At 44.0% G+C, this 20,797-nt stretch overlaps 1 protein-coding gene across 4 annotated transcripts in view; it reads right to left on the reverse strand.

Moving 5' to 3' along the window:
* ACOXL (acyl-CoA oxidase like) overlaps positions 1-20,393 on the reverse strand; it is a 299,186-nt gene extending 278,793 nt beyond the window's left edge. For 2 of the 4 annotated variants that reach the window (XM_045550093.1, XM_045550094.1), the window contains exon 1: positions 20,184-20,356. In XM_045550093.1, coding sequence (XP_045406049.1) covers positions 20,184-20,308 — 125 coding nt within the window. In that variant the 5' untranslated portion in view covers positions 20,309-20,356. Of the gene's footprint in view, positions 1-20,183 lie in introns of all 4 variants that reach the window. The other 2 variants (XM_045550091.1, XM_045550092.1) reach the window with 2 other exon arrangements.
* Between the last annotated feature and the right edge of the window lie 404 nt (positions 20,394-20,797).

Genomic DNA, 20,797 nt, shown 5'->3' on the forward strand with positions numbered 1-20,797 from the left:
CTCAGAATGCAGACAGAGGCCCTGGGTGGATGGTATTAGTGCTGGGATTAGGAGTCAGGCCTCAGATGCTAAGGGGCATCTGGGGACAGCTGTGGGGGCAGTGATGAGGGACAGAGAGGGCCCAGCTGTGCCCAGCGGCTCCACCGTCACGTGACTTATCCACTGGTGTTCTGTGTAGGATTTAGCTTGCAAAAAAGATCCCATTACTAAGAACAAGCTAGCAAACCTCAGAGCTAAAGCATGCCACCAGCAAGAACTGAAGCAAAAGCTACTAGCTTTGCCCACCGCCAGAGAGGGGGTGGGATGAGCATGCAGCACAAGAGAGACGCCCCTCCAGGGAGCCTGGCACATGGCACCACGGCCAAACCACACGGGTACCAAGCAAAAAAAAAAAAAAAACTCAAATCATATTTAGCTAGTAGAATGACTAAAATAAAAAGCCTGACTATACCAAGTGTTAATGAGGATACCAGGCAACTGGATCTCTCATTCACTGGTTCTGGGAATGTAAAATGGTATAGACACTACGGAAAAGTTTGACAGTTAGTTATGAAGATAAACATACACTTTTCATATAACCTTGCGATCCCACTCCTAGTTATAAAACCAAGAGAAAAGAAACCCTTTGTCTACCAAAGAAAACCAAAAAACTCGTACATAAATATTTACAGCAGCTTTATTTGTGATCATCAAAAACTGGAAAAATCCAAATGTCCCTCAACTGAGGAATGGATAAACTGTGGCATATATATACATACCTTAGGATACTTCTCAGCAATAAAAAGGAATGAACTGACACACGCAACAACTTGGATGGATCTCAAGGGCATTGTGTTGAGCGGTGGAAAGCCCATCTCAAAAAAGTTACTGTATGATTCCAATTTTATAACATTCTCAAAATGACAAAATTGTGGGAATGAAGACCATTTCAGTGGCTGTAAGGGTTGTGGGGAGAGTCTGACTCTGAAGGGGAAATACAGAGAATTGCTTTGTGATATTGTGTGCTCTGATCATGGTAGTGGTCACACAAAACTAGACCTGGGATAAAATTTCACAGAATTACACACACACTCAAATAGATGCCCTCCAAAAGATTTGAACAGACATTTCACAAAAGAGTATATACAAATGTCCAGTAAGCAAGCAAGAAAGTGCTCAACATCCTCAGGCATTATGGAAATGTAAGTTAGAGGCATAATGAGATAACAGTACACCCCCACCAGAGCAGCCAAAATAATTTTTTTTTAATGACAACACCAAATGTTAGCAGGGGCAATTAGAGCTGCCATACCTTGTTGTGAAACTTTTAAATGGCACAACCACTTTAGAAAATGATCAGCAGATTTCACAACACTAAACATACACCTATCCTATGACCCAACAATTACATTCCGAGGTATTTACCCTAGAGAACTGAAATCACGCATTCACAAAAATTCTTATGAAATGTTCATATCAGCTTTTAGTCATTATAGCTCCAAACTGGAAACAGCCCAGGTGTCCACAAATAGAACAGATAAACAAACTATGGTCATTCATAGAATGGAATATTACTTAGCAATAAAAAGAAATGTACTACTGATACACAGAAATGACAAATTAATCTAGACAACATTATACAGAGCTTTCTTGGGTAACTTGCTCTGGAGGAACCCAAGATTCAAGGACACTCAAGCAGCCTTATGAAGAGGTCACATGGGGAGGAACTGAAGTCCCCTGCCAACAGCCACGTCAATGAGCCATTTTAGAAGTGGCTCTTCCAGCCCTAGGTAAGCCCTGGTCAACATCCTTAATTCAACTTTGGGAGATCCTGGGCCAGAGCCACTCAGCTAAGACTGAAATTCCTGACCCACAGACACTGTGTGAGACAATGTGCATTGTCGTATAAGCTAAATTTTGGAGTAATTTGTTATGTATCAATAGATAGGTAATACGCACAGTGCTGTCATGCATATACACAATATAGATGGTCATGAACTAGTGCCTTATTTTAAAAGCATTTTGATAATATATAATACACCAAAAACAAACGCATGAGTCATAAATGTACAGCCCAGAGAATTACAACAAAGTAAACCCATCTGTGTAATCCCCACCCAAGCCAAGGAAAATCACATTCTCTGCTGCCCAACCCTAGCTGCTATCCTGGCTTATAACTTCCTAAACTATTTTTTACTTCTTTTGAATATTAAAGAAATGTGAATATTCCGCCATAAATTCTTTTGTGCCTGGCTTCTTTCACTCAACATGGTTAATGAGAGTTACCTTTACAATCTATCATGGTTGTAGTTCATTCATGTTCATCGCTGTATAGAATTAAATTGAATTAATATGCCACCAAGAATACATTGCATGACCAAATTGTACGATTCAGCTCATATTAAATTCTAAAACAGACAAAACTAACCTATAGTGGGGAAAAAAACCACAATTGTTATTACCTCCAGGAGTTAACTGGGAAGGGCATGAGAGAACTTTCTGGGATGATGATAATGTTCTATACATATTGAGTTACAGAGGTGTATGCATTTGTCAGAACTCTGAGGATGTATACTTAAGATTTTTACCATTTCATTGTATGAAATTTTACAACAAATGAAAAATATCTGAACACATATTAAAGTCTTGCTTATGATATGCATGCTGCTTTATTTAGGGGGAAGTGTACTTATGTTTGTAATTTTGAAGTGCATCCAAAAAATGGGATTTGGTGGATAGTGGGATGGACAGACGGACAAATAGATGATAAAGCAATTATAGTAGCATGTTAATGGCAGAATCTAGATAGTGAATATATAGATGTTCAATGTCAAGATCTTTCAGTTTTGCTGTATGTTAAAATTTTTAAATATAAAGTGTTGAAAAAAACAGATGACCTAAAAGGGAAATATGGTAAAGCCATTGTTTTCTTAAGTAAAATGAGAGCTTTATACATAAGTCTTGGTTTCTAAATACTATTCTCAAATTAAAGGAACTAGTGCTCATTGGAGAAATGGCTGGTTCTAGGACAGGGGCAGGGAAAACACAAGATGAGCCTGGAGCATCTTACAGTGTCTGAAAGTAAGGAACGCCCAACTAATAAAAGAACAGGGCCAGTCAAAGGGACACAAGAGCCAACCAAAATGACTCCCAAGGCCAAAGCTGAAGCCATTTGAGCAACAAAAATGTATCATTGGATTATAACCCAAAACATAAAATAAATATACAGGAGTCTATACTAATATAAGTAAGTGACTTAATAAATAAATATGTGAGGGAAAAGAGACAAATCTCCTGTAATAAATAACTTGTGTAGCTACTCTCCCCTCCAAAACATGGAGCTTAACTATCTCCACGCCACCCACCACCTAGAATGATGGATGCACTTAGTGATTTGCATCACTAGGAGGGGAAAGAGTAACTTTACAGTGGAGAACCCTGAGAAGCACTACCTCGACCAGGTGATGCAGGTTAACATCACCTGTGACAAGCCATGGTGACAGAATGCACCCCAAGACGATATGACCAGAAGGGCACTTCCTCTGCTGGTATTCTTCCCAAACCCAGAATCCCAGTCTAGTCTCGAGGAAAATGTAGACAAACATAAAGTGAAAGACATTAAACAAAACACCTGACCAGGTCAGGTCATGAAAAACATGGAAAGACACAGACCAGGGGACACTAAGGAGATGCAACAATAAAACATAATGTGACATCCTGGATGGGATCCTGGGCCAGAAATAGGACACTAGTGGAAACAGTAAGGAAATTCAAATGAAGTCTAGAGTTTAATTAACAGTAATATACCAGGGCTGCTTTCTAAGTTTGACCAATGTGCTATGGTTGTGCAAGATGATAACAATAGGAGAGAGGTATGTAAGAACTCTCTTACTATCTTGGCAACTTTTCTATAAAATGTGTTAACTAAAGAAATAACAAGGTGCATAACTTGGAAAGGAGAGCTTTATTTCTCATAAAGGTTGCACTCTGCAGGTGGCCATTCTGACAGGTTTAGTAAGCAGAGCCCCCGGCCAGAAGCCAGGAACATGTGCTTCGAGACAGGGACAATGGGAACAGGAATTTATACTGAGCAGGCTGGCCAAATATACATATATAACAAGCCATAGGAGGAGTCATGAATATTTATGAAAGGAGAAATAGGCACCTGCACAACTAAGCTTTATGCCCCTTTATGGGGTCCATGTTCAGAACATGGCAGCCACCTGATGTCAAAAGGCAAAACAAGGACATGAAAACCCTCTCTGCACATGCTCCATAGACGTAAAAACCACTTCATGTTTGGTGGTCTCTTATCAGGAAAGAATGCTGGTCTGGATCAGGAGATTGGTTTCTGTTTAGCCGTTAGGAAAAAAAGCCTGATAGTCGTTTGCAAGGGAGGGTGTATGATGAGGTGTGTCGGACCTCCCAGCCTATCATGGGTTAAGATTTCTCCGGGGTCCCCTTGGCTGAGAAGGGGTCCGTCCAGTCAGCAGGAATCTTAGGGCTTTATTTAAGTTCACAAATTGGAAATTATTCCAAAATCAAAATAAAAAGTTTATTTCAAAAAGAGACAATAACCAAGGCAACAACAACAAAACCACCTTTGTGCATTAAAAAAAAAAAAAAAAAAACTATGTAAAGAGAAAATCAAAATCTCAGGGCCACTCCAACTCCTTACGCAGAAGGGAAGGTAAAAGCCTCAGGCACCTGTGAAGAACCAGACCCACAGATCACTCATTAAGGAAATCCCTTGCTCACCTCCCACAAGCAAGGACACGCAGATTGTAACTTAGGTCTGCAGGCTAAGTCTAGCTCCTAAAACTAAAGTCTGTTCGATTCCACACTAATAACAAATTGTAAGTTTATCTTCCTAGGTGCAAAACAAAGACAGGATCAAACAGTCTTCCGTATTCCCAGGAATATCCACATAATTGATGCTTCCTTCACTCCCTTTTTCTAACATTCACCTCATCTTATGTAAAATGTAGGTTTTCCTGGGTTTCACAAGAATGTAACCATTTTCTCCCACTACCCCCACACCCCCTGTCTATTTGATCTGTATGCCTTTACATGCTGAAACTTCCAAATTCCCCTTCACAAAAACAACCACAGTTTTGTCTGTGGTGTGTGTTTTTCCTGGGCTTATCCTCAACTTTGGCTTAATGAACCCCCATTGACTGAGATTTTTGCCTCAGTCACTTACTTTTGGGTAGACAACCAGAAACACTGTAAAAACTGTGTTTGTGTGTGGTTTTCTCAAAATCTAAATTAAAAAAATCACCATTGGTCTAGTCACTAGACCAGAACACATCTTCAGATACCACATTTGAACACCCTCACAGCAAGGAACATCACTGGCCTTTGACACCGCGTGGTTCTGGGCAGCACAGACAGACATTCTGAGATGAAGTACTAACACGAACTTCAAAATCAACCCTGAATTCACAGCATGTTCCTGCTTTAACAACCTGCCCCTTTTGCCTGGTCCCTGTTGCAATTTTGCTTCAGGAGACACCGCCAGTTCAGCCCATGATAAATCCCTACACCGATCTCTTCTTGACTCCAGCAGCAAGAATCAAAAACGCTCTATCTGCATTACAGAGTGAGGTGCACCCACTGCCAAGCACTCAGGCAAATGAAAGGTGGCCGTGAAGAGCAAATCCCCAAAGGCAGAGAACAAAGAAACCATCTGCCTTCTCCGTGAACACTGCAGGGACAATCAGAGCTCAGCCCCCTGCCCCTGATGCTTCCACCCCCTCCACCCCTTCACCTCCTCCACCCCTCACCCCTAAGCCACAGGCACAGCCTGATGCATTGGTCGTGAAAGGAAACAGAAACTGTTGAATCATCTTGCGGTAACTGTCAAAGACTGCAGGCCCTGAGCCAGCAAGAGGGACAGAAAATGCTAAGAGAGGGTTTTCTAAGTAGTGTGGTTTAATTGTAGTTGTGATGTCACTCAACCAGGAAGATGTACAGTTGTTAATTGGCAAAGTCTACAAAGGTCACAGGAACATGAACTTAGGAGACAGAAATGGGAGAAAGAAGAAGAAAAATTCCCTCCACCAGAGACAAAGCCTGACAAGAACCCTGGACAGCAGGCACTTCCAATGCACACCCCTGTATCCTGGGCTCTCCAGCAGAGTGCTGGTGGGGGAAGGGATGTTCCCTCTTCCAGCCCTCCTTGTTTCCTTCCCTGAGCTTTCATTAGGCACCTGCACCATGCTAAGCACTAAGAATCCAAGATAAGTTGGGCCTTTCCTATCCTCAAAGAGCTCAGACTCATCTGCATGGAAGACAGGAGTGAAGGGCGGGCCCCAATATGGTACGGCACAGAGAGAAATTTTTCACATTAAACCCCAAGTGGCCAGGGTTGCTGCATCCTCCCAGGGGATGGCATGGTTGTTTCCTGCGGTACAAAGTCCCTGGTTTAGCAACTGTCTTTCCTTGGTTCTGTCGGGACGAGCTGGGGAGGGGGCAAGAAGGCAGAGTGAGAAGCACATCACCCTGCACATGCTGAGAAGCCGGCATCTGTGGGCAGGGGGAGGAAGTCGCCAGGAGGAAAGGATGGCGCAGGGGGTGGTAAGGTGGAAAAAACTGGAAGGGAGCAGGCAGGAAGCGAAGGGAGAAACGGTGCCACATGAGCGGAGGATGTGAACAGATACAGTCTCCTAAGACAAAAATACAGGCTGCAACCAAACACGAAAATGTCCCTTCACTAGGTAAAAGTCTCTTGCGGCAGACACTGCTGGTGGCTCTTCCCCCTGCCAGAATTCCTAGGTGGCTCCATTGACAGCCCCGGGGCGACTCCTGATTGGTTCAGATCATTACAGGCGCCCCAACCTCCAGGGCAATGATGGCTTAGCAATGAGGCTTGATGCTTGAAACCAGAGGGGTATTTTTAGGTTGCATTTAGGAGGTGCCGAGGAGGGAATGGCACACAAGAGGCTAGCTGAGAAAACAGAAATGGACTTGCACCCCAACCGTTAAATGCATTGGAGGGACGCCCGGTCCTGTGGCAGATGGATGTAACCAGGCCTTCCTGAGGCTGCGCTCTGCCCACGGGATGGTCGAGGCTGCTGGCTTGCGGGTGCGAACTAAAAATAAAATCCTAAGCCCTCTGCTAACTGAATGGACCCCTTTCGGCCAAGGGTACCCCCAAAACACTTTAAAACTGAGTTCCCAGCCATGATGGGACTGGAGAGATATAAAGCACAATTACAAACGCGTGATTCCCCTTCATAAATATTCATAACTCCTCCTATAGGTTGTTAAATATGTATATTTAACCACCCACTCAATATAAAATCTTGTTCCTTTTGACTGTCCTTTGAAGCATGCATGCCTGGCTTCCGCCGGGGCTTTGCTTCCCAGCCTGTTGGAATAACCACCCAACAGGCTGCTACCCTTTATGAAAAATAAAGCTCTCACTTTTCCAAAGTACAAACCTAGTTAATTTTTCTTTTTAGTTAACACAGGGCTCCTTCTTTCCAGCTATAGTATAAGTGTGACCCAGTTAGTCACCCAAAGGATGTCCTTGGTGGAACACAACTATACTCAAATTCTGCAGGGATCTACAGTGCAAATGCATCATCTTCCACAACAGAGGATGCAAAGAAGAGAACTTAAAAAGAAGGGATACTATGGACATTCATTGCAACGAGGTAAATAAAAATGAAACAAAAAATTATACACATGAATAGGAGGTGGCAGGAGAATCTTGACTCCTTTGCAGGAAGAAAATGGGGCAGAGGTGGCTGCACTTCCAGACTGCAGGACTGGTACCTGAGAGCAGCTCAAAACTTAGTGTTTCTCTACTCTACCTCTGTGAGCCACTTCATCCTAGGACTGGCTTCCCTCACGGTGACAAAATGGCTGCAGCAGGGGTAGCTTCACATTCAAACTCCACCCTGTCCGACATGAGCGGGTGTGCCCTCCTTCTGACATCTCTCAAGTAAGTAAGGAAAAGTCTTTCGCAGGAGCAAGCACCCAACCCCCACCCCACTCCCACAGTTCACTGACCAAAATCAGATCACATGACTTCCTGAACCAACTCCCATGGCCAGAGGGTGGCCATGCCTGAGTGGCTTCCTGCAGGACTTATGAGACAATCCCTATGGGAGGGGGTGTGTGGTCAGCTTTCCCTGAATCACACCTGTGACAGAGGGGGGTGTGCCCAGATGAAAACCTAAACAGTGTTGGGAAGGGGGCACGAAGTGAGGACAAGCGCTTACTTCATTGATACTGTGCCTAATGAGGAAGCAAAAGATAATATTAATACTGCGCCATCTTCTCTAAGGGAATTTCTCAAATGAAGTTAGTAAACATAATTTGTAATTGCCAAATCCTACAGATTCCATCTCTTAACTATCTGTCCTCCTTTATATTTTTCTCCAAAATGAGAAACTTTATTATTACCACTTTTAACAGTCAAAAAATTATAAAATATAAAAATCATTCTTTGGGCCTAGGGCCCCATGAGGGTGAAGTGGGACCACTGGGTCTCTTGGCTTTTTACAAGCAAGGGATTTAGTTCATTTCACTTGATATCTCTCTCTCTGTCTCTCTGTCTCTCTCTCCCTCCTAAGCAGGTATCAGCCAGAGTTCTTTCCTTGCAGGCCCGGTGGGGGGCAAGACGCAGACCTGGGAGTGGGACATTCGCTGCAGGGTCAGCACCTAAGGCAGCACCTCAACAGCACCCAGCAGAAGGAGAGACCCTAAAATGACTGGGCATTTTACCCTCAAGAGGAAACCACAAAGTAGAACAGGAGGTGCTATCTGCTGCCCTGTGTCAGCTCATGGGATTTCCCTGCTAGGAGCAGAGAAGGGATGTGTGGGCGCATTCATAAGGCATTAAGATAAAATGCCCACACTTCCTCCTCATCCCCCAAAGTCCCAGTGTTTCAAAGGAATCCAGAAGAACTGAACTGCAGAGACCTCCTTTCTACCTGATGGCCACGCACCTGCCTAGCAGCACCTGGAAACTCACCCCTGGTCCCCCCACCTTCCCAGTGCTTTCCAAGGTTTACAGTGCTCTCTAGTTTTATATTAACAATAACATTTATTCTGCACGTTTGTTTGAAAGAGCATATACATCCCAAATAAAGAGTCCTTCTATGTCCACTCTAAGAGAGCATTGGGTATTTCTTTTTTCTTCAGCCAATGTGACCAAAAGTCTCTCTCAATTGCTAAATTATTAAAGGTCTTTACAGAGGGGATATTGTACACGCTCGTTTGTAGTTTGCTGCTACACAGAAGTAGGAAGCAAAAAACCTGTCTGGGCATTACTTATTCCCAATTAATTAGCCATACAGAATCCTAGAAGTAATTAAGGCATCAGAGCACACCACAGACTCCTTTCACAGGTCCCTGAGCACCCGGTGAAGAGAGAGCACAAGTCATCCTCTGGTGACATGGCTACTGCAGAAGCCACCACAAGGGAAAGCAGGGGGATGGTGAAATTCAAAGGGCTAGGACAATTCTGAGAGCACAGGGCAGAGACACAGAAACTGTGGGTGATCTACAAAGACGGGTGCAAAGTGCTCTGAACAGTGCATTGGTGCCTCAGCCCTGCCTCTATCCTGGTCACCCATGGATTCCGGTGACCTACCAGGGGCTAGAGCACCCACTGACCTCTTTCCAGTTTTCCTCACCAAGTCTCTGGACTTGGGTTTTATTTCAAAAGTTTGCACTCTTATTTCATAATATAAGTTAGGGGAAAATTAGTAAATTTTTGGAAAAATAAATTAGAACAGTCACTGTAACTGACTATTTAGGAATAAGGAAGATATTCTAGAAGAAGTAGGGGTCCAGAAGCGAAAACACTTGGCCCCACTGCACCTCCCCACATGGCCTGGGATGAAACAACTGGATGGAACTGCACCTGTATTTTTAAATATAGGAAATTATCTGCCTGATATATGCATACCACACAATATTATTCAACCATAAAAAAGAAGCAAAGTGCTGATATTACAAAGGTGACAGTTGTAAAAGTGCTATAACTTGAGGGAACCTCAAAAACATTATGCTAAGTGAAAGAAGCCAGCCACAAAGGTCACATATTGTGAACTTTCTTGTGAAATGTCCAGAATAGGCAACTCCATGGAGGCAGAAAGTATTAATAGATTAGTAGTCACCAGGGGAAGACAGGAGACTAGGGAGTGGTTAGTTAATGGGTACAGGGTGTTTTTCCCAGGTGATGAAAAAGTTTTGGAATGAGGTAGAAGTGATGGTTGCACAACATTGTGAGCACACTAAATGCCACTGAAATGTACACTTTAAAATGGTTCATTGCACATTATCTGAATTTCACTTCTTCTAATGAAGAAAGGAAGAAAAGCAGGGAGGGAGAGAGAAAGAGACTGTCTGCCTGAATGTTTATTGCAGGGATGTCATTGTGGGGGCCTCGAGGCACACCCAGTGTTTCTCGGCAGGCCCGCTGGCATTTGGGGCAGGACAGTCTTCACGGAGTGACCACTTCATGCCCAAAAGAAGCAGCAAATGCCAGCAGCACCCGCCTTCACAGTGAAAACTCAAACACACCCCACACACTCCCACTCCCCCGGGAGGCAGCACTGCCTTAATGGAAGCAGGGCCCCTCAAGGGCCAGGCAGCCCAGAGGTCAGAGCACAAACTCTGGGTCCAGAACACCCCCTTTGGATCTGGTCTCTCCCACCCACCTACTGGTGACTTAGGGCAAGTCACTCAACCTCTATATGCTTCCATTTCTTCATCTGGAAAACTAGGAAAATAATAGTGTCAACTTCTTAGGGGTGTTGTAAGAACAAAGCAGTTAACACACTAGAAAGTATGTCTGGCACAGAGCACACGCTCAGTAAATTTTTTTAATTGACAAAAATTGTATATATTTATAATGTAATGCATGATGCTTTGATATATGTACACATTGTGGAGTGGCTAAATCAAGCTATTAATAATTAACATATCATTACCTCACATAGTTATTTTTTGTAGTGAGAACATTTAAAATCTACTCTCTTAGCAATTTTCAAGTATAGACTACAATTTTACTAACTATAGTCACCATGGTATACAGAAGATCTGCTGAACTTATTACTCCTAACTGAAATTTTATAACCTTTGATGAACATCTCCCCAGTCTAGCCCCTGGTAACCACCACTCTCCTTTCTGCTTCTATGAGGTCAACTTCTTTAGATTCCACACACAAGTGAGATCATTTGGTATTTATCTTTCTGTGCCTGGCTTATTTCACTTAGCACAATGTCCTCCAGGTTTACCCATGTTGTCACAAATAACAGGATTTCCTTCTCTTTGAAGGCTGGCTAGTATTCCAGTTGTATATACCCCACAGTTTCTTTACCTATTCATCCATCAGTGAATGCTTAGATTGTTTCCATATCTTGGCCATTGTGAATAATGCCGCAATGAACTTGGGAGTGTAGATACCTCTTTGACATACTGATTCCATTTCCTTTGGATATATACTCAGATGTGGGATTGCTGGATCACATGGTAATTCTATTTTTAATTCATTGAGGAACCTCCATGCTGATTTCAATAATGGCTGTACTAATTTACATTCCACCAACAGTGTACAAGGGTTTTTTTTTTCCACATCCTCAGCAATACTTGCTATCTCATCTCTTTGATAGTAGCCATTCTAACAGCTGTGAGGTGAATTCTCACTGTGATTTTAATTTGCTTTGCCTTGATGATTAATGATGTTGAACAGTTCTTCATATATCTATTGGCCATTTGTGTGTCTTCTTTTGAGAAATGTCTGTTCAGGTTATTTGCTTATTTTTTTAATACAGTTATTTGTTTTGTTACTGTTGAGTCATTTGAGTCCCTTATATATTTTGGATATTAAACCCTTATTAGAGGGTTCACAAATATTTTCTCCCATTCCATAAGTTGTCTCTTCACTCTGTTGACTATTTCCTTTGCTGTGCAGAAGCTCTTTAATTTGTACAGAAGCTCTTTTATTTTTTTTTGTCATTCTGAGATACATATTTGTTTTCATATTTAACATCTCTGAAATTGGAATATATTTTACAATTGATAGACTATCATGTTTTAATTGGCAGGTTATTTTTTACTTTTTTTAACTATATTTGAGGGGGTTTTTTTAGATTAGACAAATTATTTTTTTATTTCAAAAAATTTATGGGGTACAAGTGTTTTTTGTTATGTGGATAAATTGTATCATGCTCAAGTCAGGTCTTCTAGTGCACTCATCACCAGAACAGTATGACGGTGTACTCTATAGGTAGATTTTTATCCCTCACCCCCACCTCCTTAGTTTCCAGTGCCCAATACAGCCCTTTATGACTATATATATATCTTTTATTTTTATTTTTGTTGCCTGTGCTTTTGGGGTCATATCCAAAAAATTTGCCCAAACCAATGTCAACAATCTTTTCTCCTATGTTTTTTCTAGTACATTTACATGTTAATCTTTAATCCATTTTAAGTTATCTTTATATGTGCTCAATAAATTTTACAGTGTTATTATTATTGAGAGTACAGGAAAGCCCCAAACCCCAGTGTGATACAAAAGATAATTGGGAACATTCCCAAAACTCAGCCATCTTCTGTCCTTCACCTCTCACTGCTCATGCTCTAGAGGTGGTTGGGGTACTAGATGAGTAGGGTGACGAAGGACCCCAGCAGCTCTGCCGCCCAAAAGCATCAGGACCCAAGGAACCAGGGGACACCCAAACTTCCCTATCCAGAAAAGCAAGTAATCATAACACATCACCCCAGAGATTCTTGCCAAAGAAAGAGGGGGAAAAAAGGAAAACTTTCCTTTACATAGACAACAATACGTTTTTAAGCATATAAGTAATTTTTTAAGGTTAAGAAAAGTGATCTAAGAGGTTGACAGTGCCCTTTAATAAAGTCTCACAATGAACAGAGCACAAAGCAGCACTACAGTAATTGTCTCGATGCCTAGACCTGGGAGGAGATGGTCTCCAAATATTTAAAAAGCCTTTTCAGAATCATCCATATCAAAAACATGTTTTGTTCTCGTGTGACTTTTTTAAAATCCACATACGGTAACGATTTTGGCTGATGGATACACATAAGAGAAGACAGCAATAGCTGCCCCAAACCCTGGCACCTTCTCCCCACTGTGCCGTGTTTCCCTCCAGGACTGAAAGCCCTGCTTAGTGTCTCTCTATTGCACAGGCAGCAGGCATGGAGTCTGACAAGGACCTGGAAAAATGCGGTCCTTTGCAGGTTTGTGAGACTAATTAGCAAGAAAATGTGCAAGAATCTCCCTGCCTCTCTCCTCTCTCACTGCTGGTGGCAGACAGGTGAAAAACCACCAGCCCTGGCTCCCTCACAGTCCTCCTCTGAGCAGGTGTATGCAACAACAATGGAAGGAAACCACATATAAGAGGTTGCTTTGACTAAATTCCTTAGGAGTCCCTTCCAGCCCCAAGGGTTCCTGCCCATCTAGTCAGCGCTCACTCCCTGAGCTCCCACTGGATGACAAGCACTGTGCTGGGTGTGGGGAGCCAGCATTTCCTGATAGATGACTTTCCAATTGAGGGCAGAGGTAAGGAGTTTCTATTTAAATTTATAAAACTCTTGTTTTATCCAAACACACACACATGCAAGTTCTTAGTCTTACTCTGTAACACTCACCACTTGTTACAGGCTGAAGTATGTCCCCAACCAAATTCATATGCTGACATCCTAACCCCTAGCAACTCAGAATGTGACTGGATTTGGAGACAAGGGCTTTACAGAGGAAATTCATTAAAATTAGGTCGTTAGGGTGGGCCCTAATCCAATATGACTGGTGTCCTTATAGAAAGGGAGAATTTGAAGACAGGTACAGAGGGAAGACCCTGTGAAGCCAGGGAGAAGACAGCCACCCGCAAGCCCAGGAGAGAGGTCTGGAGCAGAGTCTCCCTGACAACCCTCAGAAGGAACCAGCCCTGCCAATACCTCGATCTTGGACTTCTAGCTTCCAGAACTCTGAGACAATCCATTTCTGTTATTGAAGCCACCTCTCCTGGCGTACTTTGTTACGGCACCCCTAGTAAACTAACACACCACCATCATACTCCAAAGAAACACACTGGAAATAACTGCTTTAGCAATCAGAAGACCAGAGGTCTTATTCTTGGCTTTGCCACTTCAAGCCACTCTACATCTCAAGAATGTCTGAGATGGATATATATTTTTTTTTTTTTTTTTTTTTTTTTGAGATAAATCCTACTATATTGCCCAGGCTGGTCTCAAACTCCTGGGCTCAAGCAATCCTCTTGCCTCAGCCTCCCGAGAAAACAGGATTACAGGCACATGCCACCACACCTGGCATATATATTTTAATAGGAAAAAGAGAATGACTCCTGAGCAAGTCACTTCTCCTCCTTGAGCCTTTGTTTCCTCCTTTACAAATGGGCAAGTTGATCTCCAAAGCCCCCTCCCCAAGCCCATCAAAGCCTGAGGGTCTACTGTCAGGAGAAGGTGCAGGAGAGCGACAGTGAGGTCCTACAAGGGGAACACTGAGCTAGTGGAACACCCCCTCCACCAGGGCCCCCCGCTGACCAATGTGCAGCCATGAGCAGTGGCCTCCACACTGTAGATACCTGAGACAAATTCCCAGCAGATGGCATAAAGTGACTTGGTCTAACAAAATCAGGGCATATAACCATTTTCCAGCAAATGGAAGTCAAATGTCTTAAGAAAGGAGCACAATTTTCTAACCAGCCTCACTGTCATGTTGGGAGGAGCCCTGATCACAGTCTCTTCCCCTGTGTGGCTCCAAGATCCCTGGCAGCAGGACAAGGACCTGTCCCTCAATCTCCACCCACACATCTCTCAGGAGACTAAGATGCGTCACTGTGGAAATTAACCCTGTCCCAAACAAAACGCTAATACTGACCTGCCAAACAAGGTTACTCTGTGATCAAGAAAGCCTGTGCCCAACAAACCCTGCTGTTTGCAATCAGCACTCTACTCATATTACTCATTTTGCTCATATTGTGAACACCAAAGGCTGACTAGACATTTAATGAAAGCCTCAAACACAAAAACACAGAGGTCAAAAGGAAAAAGGAAAAAAGGGAAGGCAAAGGAAACAGAGACAAAGCGGAGAACAGAAGGCAAGATTTCAAAAGTTACTATCAAATATTCTCAGAAATAAAGAGATTTTATAACCAGAAAAAAGAACACGTGCTATTAAAAAAGGAACAAAGAACTTAAAAGACTTTTGAAAATTAAAAATATGACAGCAGATTATTTTAAAATAACTCAAGAAGAGTTGGAAGAGAATGTTGAGAAAATCTCTCCAGGAAGTAGAACAAAAAGATAAAGAAATTGAAAATAAGAAAGAAAGGATCGGAAAATTAAAGAACAAGGTGAGGAGGGCCAGCACTGGAGCAAAAGGAGTTCCAGATGAGAGAACAGTTTAGGTAACTGAATGTGAGTGCCTGTATCAAAAGGGCCCAATGCACGCCCAACACACTGAAAGAAAAAGAGACCCATGTTAAGCCACCCCATCATGAAACTCCATAACACCAGTGCTAAAAAAGAAACTCCTAGAAGCTTCCAAAAGGGAGGAATAAAACATATATATAAAGTGTCCAGGTACAGAAGCAGTCAGACTTGTTAATAGCAATGCTGGATACTAGAAAGCAATGTCATGATGCCTTTAAAGTAGGAGGAAAATTTTTTCCAGCCTAGAATTCTATACCCAAACTTTCAGTCAGTTGGACAAGAAATATTTTCAGACATGAAAATCTCAAAGATCTCAAAAAGTTAATTCCCAGGTACCATTTTTCAGGAAGCTATTAAATGAGAGACCATTCTGGTTATCTATGGCTGTGTAAGAATGTACCCTAAAACTTAGCAGCTTAAAACAAGTGTTATTATTCTATGGAATCTGGACAGGGAACAAGTAGGGATGGCTTGTCTCTCTGCTTCCCCATGTCTGGGGTCCCAGCTCAGAAGAGCTAGGGGCTGGAGCAGGTGGGAATGTTAGCATCTCTTAACCTCTCCCTATGTAGCCTCTCCACATGGACCAGCTTGGGCTTCCTCACAGCATGGCAGCCACAGGCTAGTAGAACATTTTGTTAAATCTGTGGAAGCTCAGGGCCTCTAGAGACAGAAAGTGGAGGGTACCAGTCTTTTCAGTGGACACTAGCACACTGTCACTTCTGCCAAATTCTGTCGGCCAAAGCAGTCACAAAGCTTTTCAGATTCAAGAGGAGGGGACACAAACCACATCTCTCAACAGGAGTAGCATTAAAGAATGTGGTCCTTTCTGAGCCTCTACAAAGGGTAACCAAGGAAGAGAAAGCCTGACAAAACAGTGACTTGACCACAGAGGAAATGCAAAGGAAATTTCCAAGATGATGGTGAAGGGACAGATAGAGAGACAGTTCCAGATGGAAGCCACAGAAGGAGGTCTCCGCCACGGATGTGTCCATGGGAGTCCAAGAGGAGTAGAACCACCAATTACCTGACAGGTTTGCCCACACTGTGTGCAGTGGGATTGTTGTGTCCTGTGCTAGATCTAGTCTATCCTGTATCTTTCTAGACTGGAAGTCAGTGAGTGATGGGTTTATAGAAAACTAAGCAAATGAATAAAGGGGATGATTATCTCCAGAGAAATCAAAAAGTTAGAACAGAAAGGAAATGAAATATGGTACACCATGAGGCCTAGCTGGGGAAAATATTTATATAGTCATAACAGTGTGAACACTGGATATAGAGTTTAAAATACACTGATTTTCAGAGAATAGGAAAAGGAAAGTGGTGCTATGATAAGAAATCTTCATTTTCCATAACAATAAGCCAGTTTATAACTGAGAGGTGGCCATTTAAGCATGTTATTAGGCATATGAAGGTGAATAACAAAAAAGTTAAGTAAAAGAATTGGGAGTGGTTGCCTATGAGGGAAGGAAAAAAGAGGGGTGAAACTGGGGGTGGCTGTTTTTCATGTCAAACCTCACAGTACAATTTTATTAGGTATGTCCATATATTGCATCAGTGGAAATAAGAATTAAATTGTAAAAAAGGAAGGCTGTAGAACAAAACACATAGTAAGATCCTATTAATATAACAAACTAATGTTTATATGTGTACATGAATTCACAGAAAAACAGAAAAAGTAGAAAAAGTGCCTAACATCACACTAAAGTATTAAAGACAGTTGGGGGCTCCAATGTCTATCAACAGATGAGTAAATAATAAAAACATGGTCTATATATACAATGAAATATTACTCAGCCTTAAAAAGGGAGGTAATTCTGATACACGCTACAACATGGATGAACCTCGAGGACATTATGCTGAGTGAAATAATCCAGTCACAAAAGGTCAAATTCTGTGTTCAGTGGTGTGAGGTACCCAGAATAGTCAAATTCGTAGACACAGAACAGAGGCTGGGGGAGGTGGGACGGGGAGTTAGTGTTTAATGGGTGCAGAATTTCAGCTTGGGAGAATAAAAAAGTTCTGGAGCTGGGTGGTGGTGATGGTTGCACAAAATGTGAATGTACTTAATACCACTGAACTGTACACTTAAAAACGGTTAATATGGTAAATTTTATATTATGTGTATTTTACCAGAATAAAAAAAAAGTGGGTGGAGGAGGAAACAATTTTGGAAACTTTCAAGTTTTCCACAGTATTTGAGTCTTCATAATGAGAGTGTGTTTGTGAAACACTTGCATGTATAAATAAGACTGAGGGGGAAAAGCTAAAGATATGAAAAAGTTAGGCCGAGAAATGTGCATTGCTCTGGGGAAGGGAAGAAAAAGAAAGGGGGAGAGAAGCAGCCACGGGCAATAGGTGGGAGCTGGAGAGGGGAGCCTTGTGGAAGGGTGTGAGAAGGTCTTGGGAGAACAGAACCATCTAGAAGGGCTATTTAAGTTGTCTGGCTGAACAATGTGCACCATGCCTGTACACGAGCACACTCACCAGCCAGGGAGAGAGCTCATTGAAAGAGTTTCGGGTGAGCTGGGGACCAGCCATGGGAAGTCTCACATTGCCTCAGTGAATAGGTAAGTTTTATTTCTGACCTTCCACAAAGCTTTTTGCATTAGTAGAATGTTCAAACATCCAGAAATCAAGATCACGGTCTTCTAACATGGGCTAAGATAGAATCTGAGAGTACAATGTGAACTTTCGAATAGATACCTATCAGAACCTTTAACCATTTAAAAAAAAAAATGTTGTCTGTGCCATTATTACAACTTTGAAATTATGAAGTAAATAATCAAGAACTGGAAAGAATGGAAAAGTGTTTGTTAGGGATTTAATGGGATTTTTGCTTTTTCCTTGTTTTCTTTTTTTGGTGTTTTTGGTGTCCTACCGCAACCAGTGTGTACTGAATGCCCGCTAGAAAGTTTCTTGTTTAAGCTTCACAACAACCCAGCGGCACAGATATTACTCTTGCTCTGTGAATGAGCAAACGTAAGCTCAGCGAGGCGGGGAAAAAAATCATCATACAATGGTGGTCACACTGAGACAAATTGCCACACTGGCTCTCCCATCCTGACTTGTCTTTCCCTCTGTCTCCATGTCCACGAGGACGTGCTTTCTTCTTGGCCCAAATCAGTAGTTTGGCTATTAGAATTTTGTCCCATATTTTAAACTCCAGTTATCCAAACTGAAAGCATCAGTTCTCAAACTTACAGGTCGGAGGAACTCTTTGCACTCTTAAAAATTATTGAGGTACCTAAAGAGTTTTTATTTGGGTGAGTTATATCCACTGATATTTATCATATTAGAAATTATCACAGAAAATGTTTCAAGTATTTATTAATTCATTTAAAAAATAACAGTAAAAATCTTTTAAGTGTATTTTATGAAAATAACTGTTTTCCAAAACAAAAAATATATATATTAGGAAGAAGAGCAGCATCGTTCTGCATTTTTACAAATCTCTTTAACCTCTGTCTTAATAGAAAACAGCTGAATTCTCATCTCTGCTTCTACATTTTGTCCACTGGAATAATACACATCATATAGTTTCTGGAAAATGCCACTGTACATTAGTGAGAGAATGAGAGTGAAAAAAGCCAGTAACATCTTAGGATTGTTATAAAAATAATTTTGAATTCATGAACCTTCGGAAATGGTCTTGGATACGCCCAGGGGTCCCTGTACCACACTTTGAGAACCATGACTTAGAGCTCTGTGCGTGGGAGAGAGGGAAAGAGAAGCGAGGCAGACGCTCAAGAACACACCCTCCGTCCCATACCTCTCACTCTGCAACTTCCCTAAGCTGGCACCATTGCGTAAGCCCAGTGCAGGAACCCCAGATTCATCTCCAGACTGCCTGACTTTCAAGCCTTCTCCTTGCCTCTCAGCCCAGCTCATTCTTGAGAGAGCAATTAAACGTGGGCTAACTGGGCACGAGCTAAGCGGAATACACTGGCGTTTTTAATAAGGGTTCCCTAAACTCGAACTCCAAAGCACGGCTCTGACTGGGTTGTTCAGACCGCCTGAATCGGATCGGCTACCCAGCAGAGCGTAGGAGAAAGCGCCCCCCGTGAGGCACGAGTGCTGAGTCCCGGTCCTGACTGGCCGGTGACTGAGACCTTTTCTCCATCTCCGAACTTGAGCTGCACTAACCCCTCTGCCTCCTTCTCGGGGCTGTCGTGGCATCAGGTGACATCGTGGCCCTGAGCCCCTCTTCCAACCAAAGTGCCCCCCTGCTGTTCAGCTGCCCGCTCGGCACACGCGGACTCCGAGGGGGGCCCGGGGTCTGCGCCGCCCCCTGGCGTCCGGTCGCACCCCGGGCAGGGCCAGTCCACGCCCGCACGCCCACCCCACCGGGGATTTCTGCCCCTTCTCCGCACCAGAGGTGGGACACCGCGGGGCGGGGACTCGCCAAACTGAGGTTTAGGAGCAAGGCCGATTCTTCCAGCCCCGACTGTCTCCGCCGAGCCCCGCGCTGGCCACCGCGGGGCCCACCCTCAGCCCGACTCCTCGTGTGGGGGGAGCCCGGAGGCAAGGGACACCGTCCCCGCGGCCCGAGGAAGGCGGCGGCGGCGGCGGCGCCCACACGGCTGGGGAGGAGCGCTCATCTGCGGAGGTGAGGGACGGGCCTGCCTCGCGGGCGCAGCACACCCCCCGCCTAGCCCTCTCCCGAAGCGCCCCAGACGGTGCCCACAGGGACGCGGCGGGAACCCAGGGGCCATGCCCGGCCGGCCCGGGGCGCGCGCGGGCAGGGGCGGCGGCAGCGGCGTGGTACCTGTACCGGAAGAGCGGGCAGCCGCCCAGGAGCCTGCTCAGCTCATTCTTGAGGCTCCAGAACTCGCCGTCCAGGTAGCGGTGCAGGGACGAGTCCCCGAGCCCCAGGTCAGGCGCCGGCTCCATCGCGCGCCGGCCTCTGGCTCTGCCGCGTGGCCAGCGGGCCGGCTTGCGTCCGTGCCTCCTCAGCTCCCGCAGGTGGGGCCCAGAGGCACGCCTCCTTATCTCCACCCCGCCAGCCCGGTCTCCTCCCTCCGCACCTTCCTGTCGCCTCCCTCCCCGGCCCCGCCCTGCGCTGACCCCACTCCCCGCCGCGCTCCTGCGGCCCTCTCTTCTCCCCCTTCGAAGGAACCGCACACCTTTCCCTCTTGCCCTGTTAGTCAGTTGTTCCTCCAGGTTTGTGGGCCACAAGAGGCAACTATTAGGTCCCTAGAGGGTGTGCGGGTTCCAGAGTCGTCAGGGATCCCGTGCCAGCCACTTTGCCTGGCTCCGAACATCCAAGATGACTTAGCCGGGCTCTGGCCCCAACTCAGCTGCACCTCAGCTCAAGTCCCTGCCACCCTCAAACTGGGTTTTCCAGTGAACTCTAATATCACTGTAATCCAGAGGTGGCCC

Source organism: Lemur catta, chromosome 4, assembly GCF_020740605.2.
Source record: "Lemur catta isolate mLemCat1 chromosome 4, mLemCat1.pri, whole genome shotgun sequence".
In the NCBI taxonomy this organism is placed as follows: Eukaryota; Metazoa; Chordata; class Mammalia; order Primates; family Lemuridae; genus Lemur; species Lemur catta.